Source organism: Cajanus cajan, chromosome 11 (genome assembly GCF_000230855.2).
Source record: "Cajanus cajan strain Asha chromosome 11, NIPB_CcT2T_4, whole genome shotgun sequence".
Taxonomy (NCBI): Eukaryota; Viridiplantae; Streptophyta; class Magnoliopsida; order Fabales; family Fabaceae; genus Cajanus; species Cajanus cajan.
The window spans coordinates 45,106,919-45,125,183 of record NC_138527.1 but is presented as its reverse complement, the minus strand read 5'-3'; the positions used below and the strand labels follow the sequence as shown (position 1 = coordinate 45,125,183).

The 18,265-nt window shown below is 33.5% G+C and overlaps 2 protein-coding genes across 2 annotated transcripts; both read right to left on the bottom strand.

Moving 5' to 3' along the window:
* Positions 1-849: 849 nt before the first annotated feature.
* On the bottom strand, positions 850-1,614 carry LOC109810875 (uncharacterized). The gene has a single exon (XM_020374463.3). The coding sequence runs from the start codon at positions 1,487-1,489 to the stop codon at positions 947-949; it is 543 nt and encodes a 180-aa protein (XP_020230052.1). The 5' UTR covers positions 1,490-1,614; the 3' UTR covers positions 850-946.
* A 1,148-nt stretch (positions 1,615-2,762) lies between these two features.
* LOC109810874 (protein NETWORKED 1A) lies at positions 2,763-11,185 on the bottom strand. The gene is made up of 5 exons (XM_020374462.3): positions 10,836-11,185; positions 10,340-10,421; positions 9,996-10,242; positions 4,291-8,249; positions 2,763-4,164 (listed from the first exon to the last, which is right to left on the bottom strand). The coding sequence occupies exons 3-5, from the start codon at positions 10,096-10,098 to the stop codon at positions 3,022-3,024; spliced, it is 5,205 nt and encodes a 1,734-aa protein (XP_020230051.1). The 5' UTR covers positions 10,099-10,242; positions 10,340-10,421; positions 10,836-11,185; the 3' UTR covers positions 2,763-3,021.
* Positions 11,186-18,265: the final 7,080 nt, after the last annotated feature.

Below are 18,265 nucleotides of genomic sequence, written 5' to 3'. Positions count from 1 at the left end.
AAGATGCCTAATTTTCTAGACGGCTCTTGCTAGTTTTCCCAATTTCTCATCTCAGACAAATCGTGCAATCTTTGCAGATTATTTATCTTGTTTGATTAATAGGGCGGTGAGTGTGAACACAAAAACGTACGATGTTACCAAACGTGCCCCCAAGATAATGTTTGTTGCATTGGCGCCTTTAGGAATTGAATTACTAGCTGACTTTTACTAATCACAATTTGTAGATGATAAGGTGTTATATTTATGTTTTTTCGTAACCAACCCAAATTGGTTGGAAATTGGGTTAAAACAGTTGGATAGGCTCAAATCGTGATACCTATAACTTCTGATGCATTTTCATGACTTGTTAAAATATTTTACCCTTTTTTTCCTAATGGTCGCCTGAACAGTTATAGGCATCAAATTTGTATTGTTATAATTTTGTTCAATTTATTCATGAAACTTATTCACTCTCCTTTTCTACATAGTTTTTAATCATTTTTTTTATTTGATTGATAATTATCTTATTCTTTTTTAACATAATTTCACGTGACTTTAGTCGGTTACTGTTTTGTGATGATTGTTTCTATTACTAAATGCATTCATTGAAAAAGACTCGTGGGTATATATTAAAAAAGTATTTATATTTATTTTTCTGCTTTTAACTTTTCATTGTTTTTCATATAGATATAAATAAAAAAATTGAACTTAGAAAAAAACGAATATTAGTGGACCTTCTGTAATAAAGGAAATATCACTAGGCAAAAAACTCTAGGAATATGGAAATTAGTGGCCCACTAAATTGGACGTGAATTGGTCTCATACGTCTATGGTTGTGCCAGTGCATTTTGGAGAATGAAAGGGAATATGTAGAAAACAAAAGAAATGGAATTGGTTTATTCATTCCGAACGAAACATCATATGATAATTGACGTGTCACATGTAGCAGTGTAAAACACAATTGAAATCAAAGGTGAGGATCAGTAGAAAGAACACTGAACATGACTATATCTCTGGCTTTTCCTTTGAGAAACACATACTTCCTAAGAAGCCCCTCTCTTTGGAAACCAGCCTTCTCCAACACCCTTTGAGAGCCAACATTGAACACATCAACAAGAGCTTCAACCCTCTCCAAGTGTTCCAACTCAGTGAAAGCAATCTTCACCACTTGTTTCACAACCAGCGTGGCAATCCCTTTGCCCCAGTATTTGGAGCCCAAAACGTAGCCTAGTTCCGCTGATGTTTTTCTACTTTTGTCATACTCTGAGTTGGAGGACAGAGAAACACAGCCAATAGCACGGTCGTTGAGGCATATTGCTCTGCACCACACAAACTTTGTTGCTATGTTTTGGATGAAGTTGATGCCATCGTCTTTGCTCGTGTAAGGATCCCAAGTGCAGAAGGTGGCAACTTTTTCGTCACTGGTCCACACCATGAGATCATCGAGGTCAGAGAGCTCAAGGGGTCGAAGAGATATTTTACTCAAATCAACGCTCTCTTCTTTCTCCATTTGCTTCGTATGTGAATGAGGTTCAGTTTTGGCTTATTTATGGACAAAACAAAGGAACTTGATTGGAAGAAGAAAAAGAAGAAGGGTTGTATAATATAGTTGTGAGAATCAACCAAGGAAGGAAGGTTCAAGTTTGCCATTGTTGACTTTTCAAGCCGCCCAAAGCAAATCATGTTTTCTTGTGAATCAAGAATTTATTTTTTAAAAAAACCAAAGAGAAAGAAAATGTTTTTTGGTTGCCCGAGTATCCTCGGGCTGAAAATCATATATTAATCTTTTTTCACATTAATCTTTTGATATATGAAGACTCACTTAAGAAGTTTAAAGAAAAGAAGAAATTATAATATATTGTCCTATAAAATAGCAACTTCAATGATTTAGAAAAAGTAACAAATTTATTTTCTTTAATAGATTTATACATAAAAAGATTTCGTTAAAAAGTTATTTTAAAAATACACATTATCAAGTTTTTTTTTTAACATTACTTTATTAGAATATAAGAGATGATAAATGAATGAAACAAATAATTTTTTAGGCAAATCATAATGTATCCAATAAGAATAATTTATTAATTTATTTAATTTTATTAATAATTTATATAAAATTCAATCCATTTAAGATAAAAAAATTTATTCAATTTATCCATTAACGTTTTTTTTTAATGGATGGATATACAATCCATTCATAAAAGTAATATTTTAAAAATTAAATAATTTTTATTTTTGAAATATTTGTTTCTCTTTCTTTTTTAATAAGTTATTATATTCTTATATAATCTTTTAAATTTTCAATCTAATAAACATGACATACTATAATTCAATGAATTTTAAAAAAATAGTAGATAAATTACTTTCTATAAAATTAAATGAATGAATTAGATCTAATTCATTATTTATTTTTATTATAATAGATGAATTTACTTATAAATGAATGATAGATAAATAGATTCATTTATCATTTTTAAATATAATACATGATTAATAACATAGTTCTAATCGGATAAATATATATAAAAACACTTTATAATATCGGCCCATAAAAATAAACTTTTAATTTATTCATGAAAGCACTTTTTTTACGGTGTAAGATAATATATTCGATTTGAAAATCGATTAATTAATCAAATTGAGGTCAAAAGTTTTAAAAGCAAGGACTAATGTGTGTATATTTGGGGGACTAATTTTAAGTATTGATCGATGCTTTAAAATTTTAATAATACATAGCATAAGTCAACTAGACTCAAAACAATAAGAAAGGAAATTCTCGGTACATGTTTAGAAAAGAAGGAAAACATACGGTGCAAACTAATTATTGCATGTAGAGTTTTATTGACTGTTACAATGCAATTCTTCATACAAGTCACTCAATACAATTACATACAGATGTGAAAGAAGTTGCTATGATCAGATAAGCCTAAGTTCAATAATCTCTTATTTCTTATGAAAAACCTTCAATTTTACTAGCTAAGTTAACAATTGATACACTAGTTATTGTAGAAACATCCCAAACGAAAAAAGTTCTCACAACATGACTTAGTCCTCATTAGTTGAAGGCCTTGAACATCCACAAGCACACCCCTTGCGGCGCCTTCTGCTATTTTTCTTTCCAATGCGAATGAAGTCCTTCAGCAACACACCTGTTGGTCTAGAGATTCTGTTTTTGCCTTTGTTGTTCTTCACATCAGACAGTTTTAGCAAAATATATTGTATGTTCTGCACCTCAAACTGCAACCTTCCTATTTGTTCAGAACCTCTTCGAGCCTGTTCTGTTACCCTTTTTCTTTGTGTGTTTCCTTGTTTTTCCAACTGCATTGTGTCCGAAGATGAGGATGTGCACTCTTCAATATCCTTTGCCAGTTGATCATATATGCCTATTTGTTGCATGACAGCTTCCTCGACATCTTCTATGTGTCTTTTCACTGTTTCATATTCAATCTCATTTACCATGTTGCTTTTCTTCTTTGTCTCAGGTTTCTTTTTCAAATCTTGCAGTGTCATTTTAAGAATGGCCAATTTCTGAGAATCGGAGGCAAGCCTCTCCAAGATCTTCCTTTTTCCGTCTTCGCTTGTTGTTGTTGGTTTTCTAATCTTCCACAACTCCTGTTTGTCAACACCCAATTCCTTCTCTGTCTCCAATTCTGATGAGTAATTTTGATATTTTTCCAACAGATGGCATGTAATTACATCCTCTATTGAAGCAGAATCCTGTTTATTTTCTTCAGTGACATCATGATGATCCATTTCACATAACTCAAGCAGATCATCCCTCCTCCTACTGTGCTCTCTCTTGTAATACTTGTTGGAGTCTGGATCATCCTTGTAGTCATCAAGAGGAATGTCTTTCATTATAAACCTTTTTTGAGACTTTGTTCTCCATGCATTACGGTCTCTTGTGCTGTTGTCTTTCTTAATTTTCACCACCAATTTTGGATATGTGGCAACTTCCAAATTTGAATCCTCAATCATTTCTGTTACAGCTTCTGCTTCAACATTAGCCATCAGATTTTCCTCCTTCACGCTTCTTTCAAGTTCTCTCATCATTAGCTTCTTAATTGCTGCAATCCTTGTCTGCATGTTCAGCAAATCAGCAACCCCATCTGGTATTAAGGTACTTTCATTTCCTCTTAAACTTTGATAGCTATGTTCTTGGAGACAGGTCTCAGTCGTCCCTACATCCTGGACAAACATTCATGATAGACATGGATATATAGAAAATATAAGTGAGCTGCATAAGCTGTTTTGATAAGAGAAAAAGAAGAATAAAACAAAAGTACATAATATCGAGTTAAAACATGATGATACCTTTGGTTCTCTGTTGCCTTGAGCAAAAGTTTTACTGGTCCAAAGAAAATAAGTGTGCTCTAGAGATGCAAAATCCTCTTTCAAAGAAGTAATCATAGGAGTATATGCAGATAACTGCCCTTTCAGTCCTCTAATTTCATTTTCCAGTACACCGATTCTTTCTATCATCTGTTCAATGACTGAGCTTTTAGCAGCATTCTCATCATCGATTCTCTGGCAAACTTCAGTAAGCTCGGTGACTTTACTTTTCAACAGTTCTTCACTAATGGATGAAATCTGAAGCTCCAAATAGAATGCTGCTGCCTCAGCCTCACAAAGTTGGAATTCATTTATTTTGTACAGCAACTCTGAATTCAGTGTTTGCTCCCTAACCTTGTGTTGTTCAACTTCATGACGTAATGACCTCATCAGAGACTGAAAACTTCTATTTTCTTCATTAAGGTGCTCAATTTCTTCTTTCTGATTCATATAATTTTCTGATAGTTCAAGAATCTGCCTGTCTTGGTTTTCTCTGATCAATCTTGATTTTTCTTGACTCATCTTCATCTCCTCAATAGATCTGCAAAACTCCTCATTCAATGTCTCTGCAGCTTTTAGCCTTTTCACGATTTCTAGAAGCTCTACATCTTTCTTCTTGAGAAGATTCTCTGAATTTTCAACTTGATGACTTAAACGGCAATTTGCATTTTTGATTTCCCGCAGCTCTTTATCCATCCTCTTAGTAGACTCATTCAGATAAACATTCTCAGCTTCTTTCACCTCAAAATTCTTCCTTAACACACCAAGTTCCTGATTGAGGTCACCATTTAAACGGCTAAGATTGCTGCTGAGATGTTCAGAAAGTGCTTTTTGTTCAATGACTTTTTGGGTGAGAAAACTCTCATAAACCAAGTTGAGGTTGCTTAGAGCTAGTAACTCATGGAGGATTACACTGTTTTCATCTTCAGCAGCAGACATTGCATCTTTGAGGTTCGAAACACTCCTAAGCAGTGAATTTTTCTCCTCCAGCATCTTACTATTTTCTTCCTGAAACACGTGATTTGTTCTCTGCAAGTCTATTAACTCTGCATGCATAGCCGCCAATTTGGACATTGATACATTATCTTTTTCTTCTCCATTGGCCACTTTAGTCCTCAGTTGCCTATTCTTCTTTAGAAGTTCAACCTTCTCTCTCTCCAACATTACATTCTTCTCTCTCATGTTCTCAAAGTCTTGCTCCATGACCTTTTTCTCTGACTCCAGTTTTTCCCTCTCAGATCGATGTAGCTGAAGTGAAGTTAGGATGACAGAATTCTCTAGAAGCAACTGCTGCTTCTCCTCTTGGCTTTTCACATAAGAACTTTTCAAGCCCTCAATGTTGTCCAAAACATGTGATATTGGTATTTCCTGTTGCTTGATTCCTTTGTCATGCCCACCATATGGATCAATATGAAGAGCCCCACACACTTGATGAATAGCCATTTTAAACTTTCTAATTTCATGTAACAGAAACTCTTCTTCCATCAGTTGCATAAAATTTTCAGTCTCCAATTCAGAGATAACTTTGTGAGAAAATTTTGATGCCTCAACATGCTTTTCACATTCAGCTAACAGGGCCAAGTTCTTCTGCTCCAGATCTTCTATACAACTTTGCAAAATGAACATCTCGATTTGAGCATTTACAGCTTTGTCAACTTCTTTTTCAAATTCTATCCTTCCCAACCGCAGTTCTTCCTGTAGCACATGAAACAGATTCTCCAAATTTGTCAGTCGGACTTCACTCAAGTGTTTATGATTAGCATGTTTTTCCTTTTGCACCAAAATTGAAGCACGGAGTTCTTCTACTTGATTGTCTGTGTTTTCTTTCTCCTTCTCTGTGTCAGCATGTTTTTCTTCTAATTTTGTGAACATCTTTTCCAGGTTACTTAGTTTAGCCTCGACGCTTTCCAACTGAGATACCAGGATGCTTCTTTCATTTAGAAGATTGTACTTTTCATCATTTAGCAACTTGCAGAATTCTTCTATGTCTGTTGATTTAGCCTTCAAATCTTCAAGTTCAATCTTCGCATCAGAGAGGGACTTCTCCAGCAAGGCATTCTTCTCCAATAGCTTCTGCATACTTTCAGTGACAATTTGTAACTGAGAAAGTAGAGCTGATTTCTCATCAACTAGAGTAGATTTTTCTTCCTGGAGAACTTGACAGGACTCCTGAAATTTCCTCACTGTTGCATTTAATTCATCTATCTCATCATTTAATCTTGATAGGGAAAATTCCATAAAGGCATTTTCTATCAAAAGTTCATCCATACCCTTTGACTTTTCACGAAGAGCTTCTTTCTCATTGTGTTCCATTTTGCAAACCTCCTTTAGCTTAGAGTTCTCATGTTGTAAATCTTTCACAGATGCTGCAAAACATTTAGGTTCCAAACCTAGAGTCTGTATCTCTTCCAGCATAGTGTGATATCTGTTATTCAAGTGCTGGATATCATTCTTTATTTGATGAGCTTCCTGCTGGAGGGCATTGTTTTCTTCAGCGTTTACAGCAAACTCTCGTTCGAGCTTCTCTTTGATCTCCTTTAGTTTAGAGATTTCCATTTGCTGTCTTCTTAATAATGACCTAGTGGAAGAGAAAGTAAGATCATTCAGAATCCTGTTTTCTTCCTCATTCTCTTGCATTTCTTCCTTAAAACCTTGTTTGGAAAGGTCCAAGTTCTTCAACAACTGAAGCCCATATTTAAGCTCCATAACAAGAGTTCCTTGCTCCTGTTGTGACTTAGAGTACAACTTCTGCAGAGTCTGTAGAGTGGACTCAATTTCAAGAAAGTGAGAGTGCTCTTCATGCATTAGAGTCTGAAGCCTCTCTATCTCAGAATGCTTCTCTAAAAGGGCTTGATCCTTCATAGCTATCTTCTGTGCCAGATTTTCAGCCTCTAGCTGAAGAGATTGATTTGATTTCTCCAACCTATCACAATGTTTTTCAGCAGTCTCGAGTTTTTCAGCCCCTTTCTCAATCTCTCTATTTAACTTCTCAGAATTTTCTTGGGCACGCAGGATTTCATTCTCCATTTTAGATATTTTCTCCAAGCATTGATGGTAAAGGACAGCTAAAGATTCCTTCTCTTCATTCAGATCAGCAAGATTTTTTCTCAGTGCTTTAACTTCCAGTTCTGCTCCTTCAAGTTGCTCATTTAACATCCTGGAATTCTCCTCTGAAAGGGTTATCTTGGCCTCCAAAACCGAAATCTTTTCAAGACACTGCTTATATCTAAGAAGACCAGCATCCTTCTGTGCTTCCAACTGGCCAAGTTCTTGCTGTAGATTTTGAGCTTCAATTTCAGCCTTAGAAGCTCTCTCATCAAGTGCCTTGGAATCAAGCTGTGCCAGAGATAACATATTCTCCAGTTTAGCTATACTTTCTAAACACTGGTTGTACTGAATTTGACCAGCATCCTTCTCAGCTTTTAGCTGTGCCAGTGCTTCCTTCAATACTTTAGTCTCAATTTCAGCTTTACTTGCTCTTTCATCAAGGCCTCCAGCATCTTTTTGTACCTTGTTAAGATCACTTTCCATTTCAGATAACTTCTCCAAACTCTTCTGATACTGAAGAAAGATAGCATCCTTGTCAGACTGTATTTTGGCCAGGGCTATTCTTAAGGTTAGAACTTCGCTATCTGCTTTCCCTGAAAGCTCAGACTCGGAATAAGGCACTCCTGGTGTGTGTGATTCAACACAGAGTGAATCATCAGTCATCATGTAATGTTCTTGGTTGGGAAATGCTTCTGCCATGGTTTTATGCGCATGGCGTAGCTCCCCCATTGCATGATCGTATCTCTCTGCTAAAGCACGGTATGCTCGGTAAAACTCCTCCACTAACTTCATGAGCTCTGGGCGCTTCTTGTAGTACATTTCTGCTCTTCTTGCAAATGAATCTGCTTCCTCGTCAATGAGCTTGATCATTGATTTGACTTTGGCATCTATGTCTGCATAAACATAAAATCACTTGTTATTGGATTAATAAACAGAAGCATGGACTAAAATCAACCATCATATCCTTATTTACTCACTTATAAAAGATAGCATCTTTCACAAGTTATAACAACTGGGTTTATTATTTAAAAAATGTATGCAACTGCTTTTGCTTAAGCGTATAATCAATGAACTCAACTTTTAATGCCACACAGTCTAACAGTGAGTGTGAAAAAATAAAATGTGAAAGTGGTTCAACATTTTCTGAGATGCTTGTGTTTAGAATAGGGACCCCGTCAGAAGGAAATTATGTATAAAGGCTTCAAATGTCATTTTCATTCTGTCTTTTCGGATGGTGAACATGTATACACTCAAAACACCGAAATTGCAGATAGTTTTAATTAGTCTTCCGTAATAAGCATGTATATTCTTAGATTCACTATGTAGTATTTTTTCTATTTTACAAAAGGGAGAATTAGAAGCAAAAATATCAGATCCGATCTGCTGAGTTGGAGTTCCATTTCCTTTTCACTGTTAAAATTTAACTGCAATTTCTCAAAATAATAATAAGAAGAACCATATTCATATATAGGTACCCATCAATTATAAGTTTGAGTCTTAATATCTAATTTAAATATAATAAAATCCAATTCCATGATAATGTTAGCCTCCAACCAACAAAATGCAAAGTGTATTTATTATAACTGCCGGGTAGTTGATAGCTCACACTTTTGTCTTATAGAAGACTCATGATAAATATACATAATGATTTTATGACAAAACGGAAGAGGAAATTTGATTTTGTCACCAAAAAAGATATTAACAACCAAGGATAGATAGGCCAAAGGATGCGGTAATGAATTTGTGTCATGCTAATCCTAAGCTTGTGAGAGAACAGCTATTGGGCATCTTTACAAAAGAAAAATTATAACCATACACTCATTTTTAGTCTCATTTCCATTCCGTTTTTTTCCCTATATTTCTCTCTTCCTTTTCCATTACATCACTTTCACTTATCAAATTTATCACTTTTTCTTTCTACCTTCCCCCCCTTCCTATCTCTCTCTCCTTTCCACTCCGGTCCACCCACCCAAAATAGGGTGAACTTTTATCATAACTCCCTACAAAATTATTTCAGTAGGCTAAATAGGGATGCATTTGTCAAACTGCATGGCTGCACACATTTATATGATATTGATTTACCGTAAAATCTGTTATAACATTTGAGCAGCTCAAGCATATTCCAACCAGTCTCCGTCTCCCAGACAACAAAGTACACATTGAACATCACATTCTGATTTAGAAAAGCTACAAGCTATTCTCTTATTACTCCCGCGGTAATAATCTTTGTGAATTTTGTTATAGTGAACTATTGTATGAATGTATTCTGATGCAGTTTCGATTAAAAATGAATAACTAACAAATTAAAATGCGTAGTATAGAAAATTTAATGGCCTCTACTGTGGTCTCAAATTCTTCATTCCTGTGAAAGCTACCTGAATGATATTTTCTAGAGCTTTCTATAGGTAGTCTCTTGTTGCAGAATGAGATAATAAGTTATTCTTTTGGTAGATCTTAATCGGCAAAGTTAGTTTCAACTTCAACAGATATTTAGCCCCAGTTCTGTTAGTTTAGTCTTTTTGTCATGGCAACACATTAAACATAAATTTGCAAACCAGATAACATAACAAGTTCAAACAATATATTCGGATTCCTTTAGCACAGTAGTAGACATAGAGAGGGAGAGGAAAAAGACACACCTGTGAGGTTTTCCTGAAGCCATTTTGAGTTTTTTGGGCTAATGTGGCTATCCCACCACCAAGAATAGGAGCGCCGGGACTCGGAATGAGACAAGGTCGCCATGACTCCAGCAAAGAACAACACTGCTAGTTTCAATTTGGCAAAAGCCTGATATTGGATCTAGGCAAGACTATAAGATCGTTGATTTCCACGAGCAGTGTCTTTGTAATTTGAGACTCTTCAGGACTGTTTCACCATTTCTTGTACCTATAACCAAACAAATGTTAACATAGTACATTTGATGAGACTTACTACAGATTCATGAGAAGTCAAAATTAGCTCCCATGGAATGATGTTGAATTACCTGCCAAATTGTACACAGTTCCACCTGATCACTGAAGGGAACTTCTTATTTCAGCAGTTCAGAAAATTTATATTGGGGGCGACTGCCACAAAGAAAGGAACAATATAGTTAAAAACAGTAGAAGCATCAATCCTTCATCATGATGAATTGTATTAGATAAAATACTTCTAAATGCAAAACAGGCTCCAAAATCCAAGCGCAGACATAAGATACATTTTCTATATTTTGTATGGATAGAATTGGCTGAAAAATTTGACCTCAAGCAAGAGCAATTTCTATGATCAACAAATGCATTCACAAAAGACCAGCAAAGAATATTTGGTAGCAGGATCCTAGGCACAAATTGATCAATGATCATGAAGAGTTAAAGGAAAAAAGAAAAATTAGACAAAAAGGTTATATAGGCAGGGAAAAGAAAGGGTAATTCAAAAGGCAGGGATCACGAGTAAAACAATTTATGAGTTCAGCAAAAGCCCATGTGAGATCAAGTGCTTACCAAGTCAATGAACTTGATCAACTACCACCTAAAGGAGCAAAATTCAATCAAACCAAGTAAATGGGTGTCCAGAAAACCATAAAAAGTGTCAAGCTTGGGACCAGTTGGGATCGAGCACACCCCAGAAGGATGAAATCTATGAGCAGCTGTGATGGTGATAAGAGAACCCCCAGCAGCTGCAAAACTTGCATTCTACCTCATTTTTCTCAATCTGCAAGACACGAAGGTGCAATCTTTGAAGTGGGGTATTGGCAATATAGAATTGTGTTGTGTTGTGTTGTGTCGTGTCGGCTCTGACACTGTATGTATATATGACTCGTCAACTGTAAAAAGGACAGAACACGGAAAAGTAAAGAGTGTTGTGGTTTAGATAATCATCTTGTGTTTGGAGAGATTATTATAATAATTAAGGTTACAGTATCCTCTAAGGAAAGGATGCGTGCGAATGCATAGCAAGCAGAGTCCCCCATTTCAACAAACATTAATGGGATCCAAAATCATGATTATGTTTTAATCACCATAATTAACTTGGGATACTAAACATTATAAAACGGTCGTATTCTTCATGTTTGTGTGGTCTTCCATTGCAATTGCATTATTTATGCATCATATCATATGGTTGAAAATGTGAAGGGAAACAGTGCCCGTGACTGTTTGGCAATTCCTTATCTCGCTCGAGTTCCTCGCCCATCATCTCCGGGAATCAAGGGGTTTCTTTTTTAAAAAAGAATAACACTTTTTTTCCTTTCTCAAAATCTAAATAATAAAACTCAATATTTTCTGATCACGTATGCAAATTATTTATTTTTTTGAACTCAAGTGACATATTTTAATCTTCATTCATGATAAAAAAAATTAATGATTAATATTTATTACTCTTTCTAAACATTTAATTATGATATAAACAAAATCTCAATAGAACAAAAGAAAAAATAAAAATTTATAAAATACATATATATTTCATTGATTAATGATTTTTTAAGTGATTATTAAAAATAAAATTATGTAAAATTAAATTTAAAGTCGAATAATATATTACTATTATAAAATTATGTGTGCAAATACTTCCAAATATTTGAAAACAATAAACCTTTTGATAAATATAACATGTTTAGATAAATATCATAATATAATCCTAACACATTTAATATAAAGATTTTATTTTTATTTTTTTATAGAAATTTGAAGCATGGTGTGTACAAGGGGTATTTCACACATACATATCCATATTAGTTTAATATTATCCATTTTTGGCATAACCTCTCATAATTTTGTTTTATTAATTTTCCAAAAAAAATTATATCAATAAAATATATGTTTTATAAATTCATGATTCTCTTCTTTTCCAAATAACGTGAGACTGTAATTGCACTTTCAACAAAGTAAAAAAAAAAACTTCTCATATTTAGTTTATTAATTAAAAACTTTTATAGGAAACACAATATTATTTTCTATAATATTTTTTTTTTATATTTCTAAAAAAATTATTTTCGATGAAAACTCAATATTTTTTAGTTAAATAAAAAGTTTTATATTCTGATAACAATGTCATGTTATTTTTATCTAGTTATTTAATACAATAAAAATTATTAATTTTTAAGTAATATAATAATATTTTAAAAAAAATATTTATGATGAACTAAACATATTTTAATTATTACTTAAAAAATATGATTTTCAAAGTTTATAATTACGAAGAATTATGATTCAAATGAAAAAAAAATTCCATTCTAACATACTTGCGTATATTCTCATAGAGAAAAATGGTTTTTACTAATGTATAATACACCATGAAGATAGTGTGGTAACTGGTAAAGTTATCGCAATGATATTTGTTTCCCTCGTGTTGAATGTAAAAACAGTCATTGGTTGCTTCCAGCTTCATTGTTTTATTTTTTTTGACCGACACATGTAGAAAACCGACAATATATGACATATAAAGTTTGTAATTTAATTATGAGGTTGGCTGGTTGATATCTATATCTTCCTACCGTGCAAATCGAATGGCAATAATTCGAATAAAGTGGCCACGATGCTAAAGTCAAAAGCTCTGTGGTAGTTGGAAGAGTTTGTCTTTTGTAAAATACAATATGCATTAAACAATTGTAAATCTTTTAATACTTATTTTCAAACATACATTACAGATAATATAATTCTGATTTTATACTATGTGATGAGATAAAAATACATTTGTACCTGCATGCTGCATTGCATACAATTAAGCTTAAGATTCTCGAGTCTATTGCACCAGTAATTTGGAACACATATGATGACAGTCAAGGTGTTTGGTTAGAAAAAGAAAGTGTGTCCCACCATATACTTAATTAATGATTCAAAATAGCAATTGTTAATGGTGACGCTGAACTTCCCCTTAGTGACTACTCAGATTTGGTAATGGAGAAACTCACAAAAGTGAATATTCATCTTTACAAAATGCATGTATGTCTAGAATCAGATTAGATTTAAGAATGTTAATTAAAAAAAAATTATTAGTTTAGAATAATATTAGTTGCAAATGATTGATCTAAATTAACAAGTTTTCTTGGGTTATTATTTTTCCCATTTCAATATTATACCGTATGGTGGCTGACTAGGCCGAATACCCGAGTTCGTGGCCGACTATGCCGAATACCCGAGCCCACCGACCACTCACAATCTGAACGGAACGTGTCGGTGTGCTCGGCCAAGTCACGGATTTACGCCAGGATAATTATGGAGAGGTTAATTTATGTAATGCACTGGATTAGCCCCCTAATTTCCCGGGGCCTAGTCCTTAATCGCGGCCCAATAAGAATCACTATAAATAGGATCCTAGCAAGGTACGTAACTAACTTTCAACTACCACATTTATTACGTCGAGCACTTACTTGAGCGTTGGAGTGTCTTTGCAGGCACACCCCCCCTCACATCGGACTACCCGGATAGGAACGAGAAGACCGAGACCCAAGATCAGACTCTTTATAACAAGGATAAGTGAAGTGTGTATCCTAACACAGAAACAAATATTATATTAGTATATAGATGTTTAGGATTTAAAGTTATATGATCACTTAAAATAATTTTATGGATTAAGAAAAAAACTGTGTATTTCTCGATATGAATTATTGAGTATGCAATTTCATGACAGCTAAGCCAGTTGACACTATTGATTTTAGGTCGTAACCCACGTGATGTATTGCGAATTGCCAATCTTTTAAATAACATAATGCAAGAAAATAATCTTATACCTACTGTTGTTGTTAGAACTTGTCACGTTCAATAGCCATTTAAACTGTACCGTACAGATACATCTCTAATGGATAGTGTACGGTGTAATATTCTTGTGAGAATTCATTATATAGTTAAATTTTAATAGTCATTGATAACTAGGAGGCTTTGTTTTGATGTATATTATAAAATAAAATAAAAAAACACACCCTAGATCACTTCGAAGTTACTCGGGTTAAAAAAAACTCTAAAAACACCCAAGAATCCTAAGTTTTATATGCATAATACATGCACTTGAAAAATTAGTAATGGCAAAGAGCGATTGATGGGAAGACGAAGGGAGTTAAAAAAATGGTGAGAACAGAGAAGGACATGCTTCAAATGATTAGTATTATGATTTTAATGGATGAACTTTAGGTGTTGGAGGGTATAATTAGTGAGTGAAATATTGGATATATTAATAGCAAGAGTATGAGCTGTTTTACAAGGCAAAGATTCGAGGGCAGAGTTGTTTATTTAGGTACTATATGATTTGATGTAACTAGCTAACCAAACTGAAATGCTTTCAAGAGAAAGTACTTGTAGAGGTTGCAAATGAGCGACCTACATGATGTGATCTCACTCCTCACATTTGCCCCTCTCTCTAAACACTATTGCTTAAGAATATTGGTTCTCTTCTTCAGAAATTTAGCTTATCTTATATTTCCACCACTCTTGCTACCTTCTTAATTTGAACACCACAACTTCACCAACCACGAGAAGACCAACTAGTCTAGAACAAGAAATTAAAGGGGTTGTGGAAAAGGCACTCCATCTATGCCCCATTTCAGAAAATATTTAATTTAATTGTATTTCGTTATAATTTTATAAAAATCACTTTTTTAAAACTTCATCTCTCTGGCAGCTGTTTTTTAAGCTCAAAAAACATTTTTTTATTAAAAAAATATCTCTAAAATTTTTAAAAAATAAATTTTTCTAGAGAAAAAAAAGCTAAATATTAAAGAGAGGAATTAACAAGAAAAGGGTGACATTATTTCTCATTTATTTTCATCACCACCACCCACATGCAGCAGCTGATAATAATAATCTATATTGAACTGTATATTAAGAATTTATATAGGCAAATGTGATTTCCTCCATTAATTTACTATTTTGGTAAGGATCAGTTTACCCTAAGTTAGTATATGGCTACATGCAGTACTTGAATGAACTAATAATTTCATTTAGATGAGACACGACCGTCACCCAATCAGCATCATTATCGTACAACTTGTTAGGTTTTTTAGTTTTTACAATTATAATGTAGTACTATTGTGCATTCCATAATTCAACTCTGCAATTCATGATGCATTAATTTCAGTGCCTTCTATTTTTCTCCTCATTGCATGGCTCAGTTAATAAACTCTTGGAAGATGATAAATACGGAATTAAAATTCCACAAAAACAAAACGTGGTACTTCACTTTTCAAGCCTAATAATCCATGCGTGCATTTCTAAGGTGGGTTTTTAGGAGGGAAAAAAAAAAAAAAAAGTAAGATGAGATAATTCTTCTATTTTTAAACAGTAACAAATTAAAAAAGAATATTATCCTCTCTTTTTTTCTTTTATGGGATATATGAAATGAAAGAATGGGAAGATGAAATATAAACAAGTGATTAGATTCTGTCAACGGGTCATTAAGCGAAGCCCACATTGAACATTGGATTGGAGGTCCATTATCACACAAGTGATGATTGGTCTACGGAACTTGATCAAGTTAGTTGGATCATTCATGTCACAACAATGATATGAAATCATTGACTTCAGAATTTATTTAGTTTTTAAATTTTCTCCATGAAAACGATTTATAATTATAAAACCCTTGTAAGTTTGATTGATAACTTTAATTTATAATTATCTGAGGCAATATTTTAAATGTGAGGATTTAATTGAGGGGGAAAAGTTTGCGTATAGCACGAACGCTGCTGCTGAAAGAATGAAATCTCACCTCTCTGAATGTCTTGTTTCAACAAACAGTATGAGTATTGATCACCCCCCCCTTTCAAAATTTTTTTTTAAAAAAACTAATGAGAAGGAGGTAATTTTCTTGTAAGTTGTAACCTTTTATTCTCCATTGTCACTGCTGATATGGGATCATTTTCATTCTAAAAACTGGCAATGTTATCACTAAGTTATTGGAAAGCATTTTATTTGGTTAAACTCTAACCTTACTAGATCTCTCAACAACAATTGATCTCAGATACCACTCACTGCAAAGAAGAAGAAAATTCTAAAAATATGTAGTGAAGATTAAAACACATGCTATTTTTATCCCAATTATTCTATGACTAAAAACTAAGGTTTAATCTCTCAAAATATATCCAGATTTATTTAACAGATGACTTCTCTTAATAAATTAATGTTTTATCATACATACTAATTAAGAGTTAAACTTTTAATCACATATTTAAAGAATAAGGTTATTTACCAATTATGTTATATAGTTTTCTTCATAGTAATAATATTTAGATATAAGAAATTCATAACAAGAAAATAATAACAAATAAAACTACCTATAAATTTGTAACACTTGTAAACTCATAACTTATCTACCATAAACTCTATTGACAAATGAATCGAGTGATGCAAAATGATAATATATATATATATATATATATATATATATATATATATATATATATATATTCAATTTCCATAATAATAGTTTCCATGCACATACCAAATTAGAACCACACAGTAATACCTAAAAGGCTAGAATGAATATAAATAAATAAGATTAAAGGTTTTAATATATTTTTTGTTTTTATAAAATTTCGGTCAGAATATTTTCTCCGTTTCTCATATCTAACGTTTAAATTAAGTGTTTTGAACCTTACAAGATGAGTAAATTTTTATTTTAATCTTTGTAAAAATTTTATCTTTGATTTTCATTCCTCTAAAATATTGACTTATTGCTTTGTCCCTAGTACTCATTTTAAATTATAAAATAAAGAAATAACACTTATTTTAAAAATCTAGATGTCTTTTTTTACGAATATTATGTTATATGATACTAAACATTCATGTGTCACTAAACTCCAAGCATGTGGTTCAGCGGTAAGAGTTGATCCATACTTAAGCAAGGTCAGTCGCATTAAATCTTGGAGCTAGCTATCCCACCCTTTGATGTGCCTCCTGTTGGGAAATGACATCATAATTTCCCTTCTCTGTTAACTCAAAATGGGCACTGAGCGGAAACGTAAAATTATCACACCAGAAATTTTAGCGTGGAAAATCTTTCTCAAGAAAAACCACGGGACCAGTAGGCCACTTAATCTTCCACTATAAAAATAATGGGAATACAAAATACAATAATATTGTATCCTCAATTTGTGGATGACACTCACAAATTGGCTCACTATTTTTCTCTCTTAGAGAAACTCTCTCTAAGGCTCTCTCTCTATTTCTTCAAACTATGAGTGGAAATGCTTCACTCTTGGATGATTAAGCCTCCTCTCAAGCCTCCTATATATATACTTCAAGAATGCATCATGGCCATTGGATATATGTGACTAGAAAACACCACAACCATTGATTTGATACTTGGTCATTATTAATCCACACCTACCTCACCTACCACACTTATCACACCTACCACACTTATCACACCTACCACAATAATTTTTTTTTCTATGGCTGGACCCGTCAATTCTCCCCCTCCAGCCATAAAGAGGGATTATCCTTGGATTAGTTTAGGGTTGATGCTAAGCCTGCAACTTCTTTACAGACTTCTATCTTCTCTCTTGGTAGAGATTTTGTCATCATATCAGCCCCGTTGTCTTTGGTGTGTATCTTCTCAATCTTGAGCATTTTACTTTCTAACACATCACGGATCCAGTGATACCTTACGTCGATGTGTTTCGACCTTGAATGAAATGTCGAGTTTTTGCTGAGGTGTATGGCGCTCTGACTGTCGCAGTAGAGAACATAACTTTCTTGATCTTGTCCTAATTCTTGTAGGAATTTCTTCATCCACAGGATCTCCTTACAACCTTCAGTGATTGCAATAAACTCTGCTTCTGTGGTGCTTAAGGCAATGCACTTTTGTAGTCGTGATTGCCAAGAAATAGCTCCCCCTGCAAAAGTAATCAAGTATCCTGATGTAGACTTTCTTGAATCTACATCTCCAGCCATATCTGCATCTGAATATCCAGTGAGCATTAAATTTCCATTGCCAAAACACA

Coding starts and splice junctions, on each gene's coding strand:
- LOC109810874 (XM_020374462.3), bottom strand. CDS start 10,098: ATGGCGACCTTGTCTCATTCCGAGTCCCGGCGCTCCTATTCTTGGTGG. Junction 8,250..9,995: donor GCTTCAGGAAAACCTCACAG/GTGTGTCTTTTT, acceptor ATGTTTATGCAG/ACATAGATGCCAAAGTCAAA. Junction 4,165..4,290: donor AAGGCAACAGAGAACCAAAG/GTATCATCATGT, acceptor ATGTTTGTCCAG/GATGTAGGGACGACTGAGAC.
- LOC109810875 (XM_020374463.3), bottom strand. CDS start 1,489: ATGGAGAAAGAAGAGAGCGTTGATTTGAGTAAAATATCTCTTCGACCC.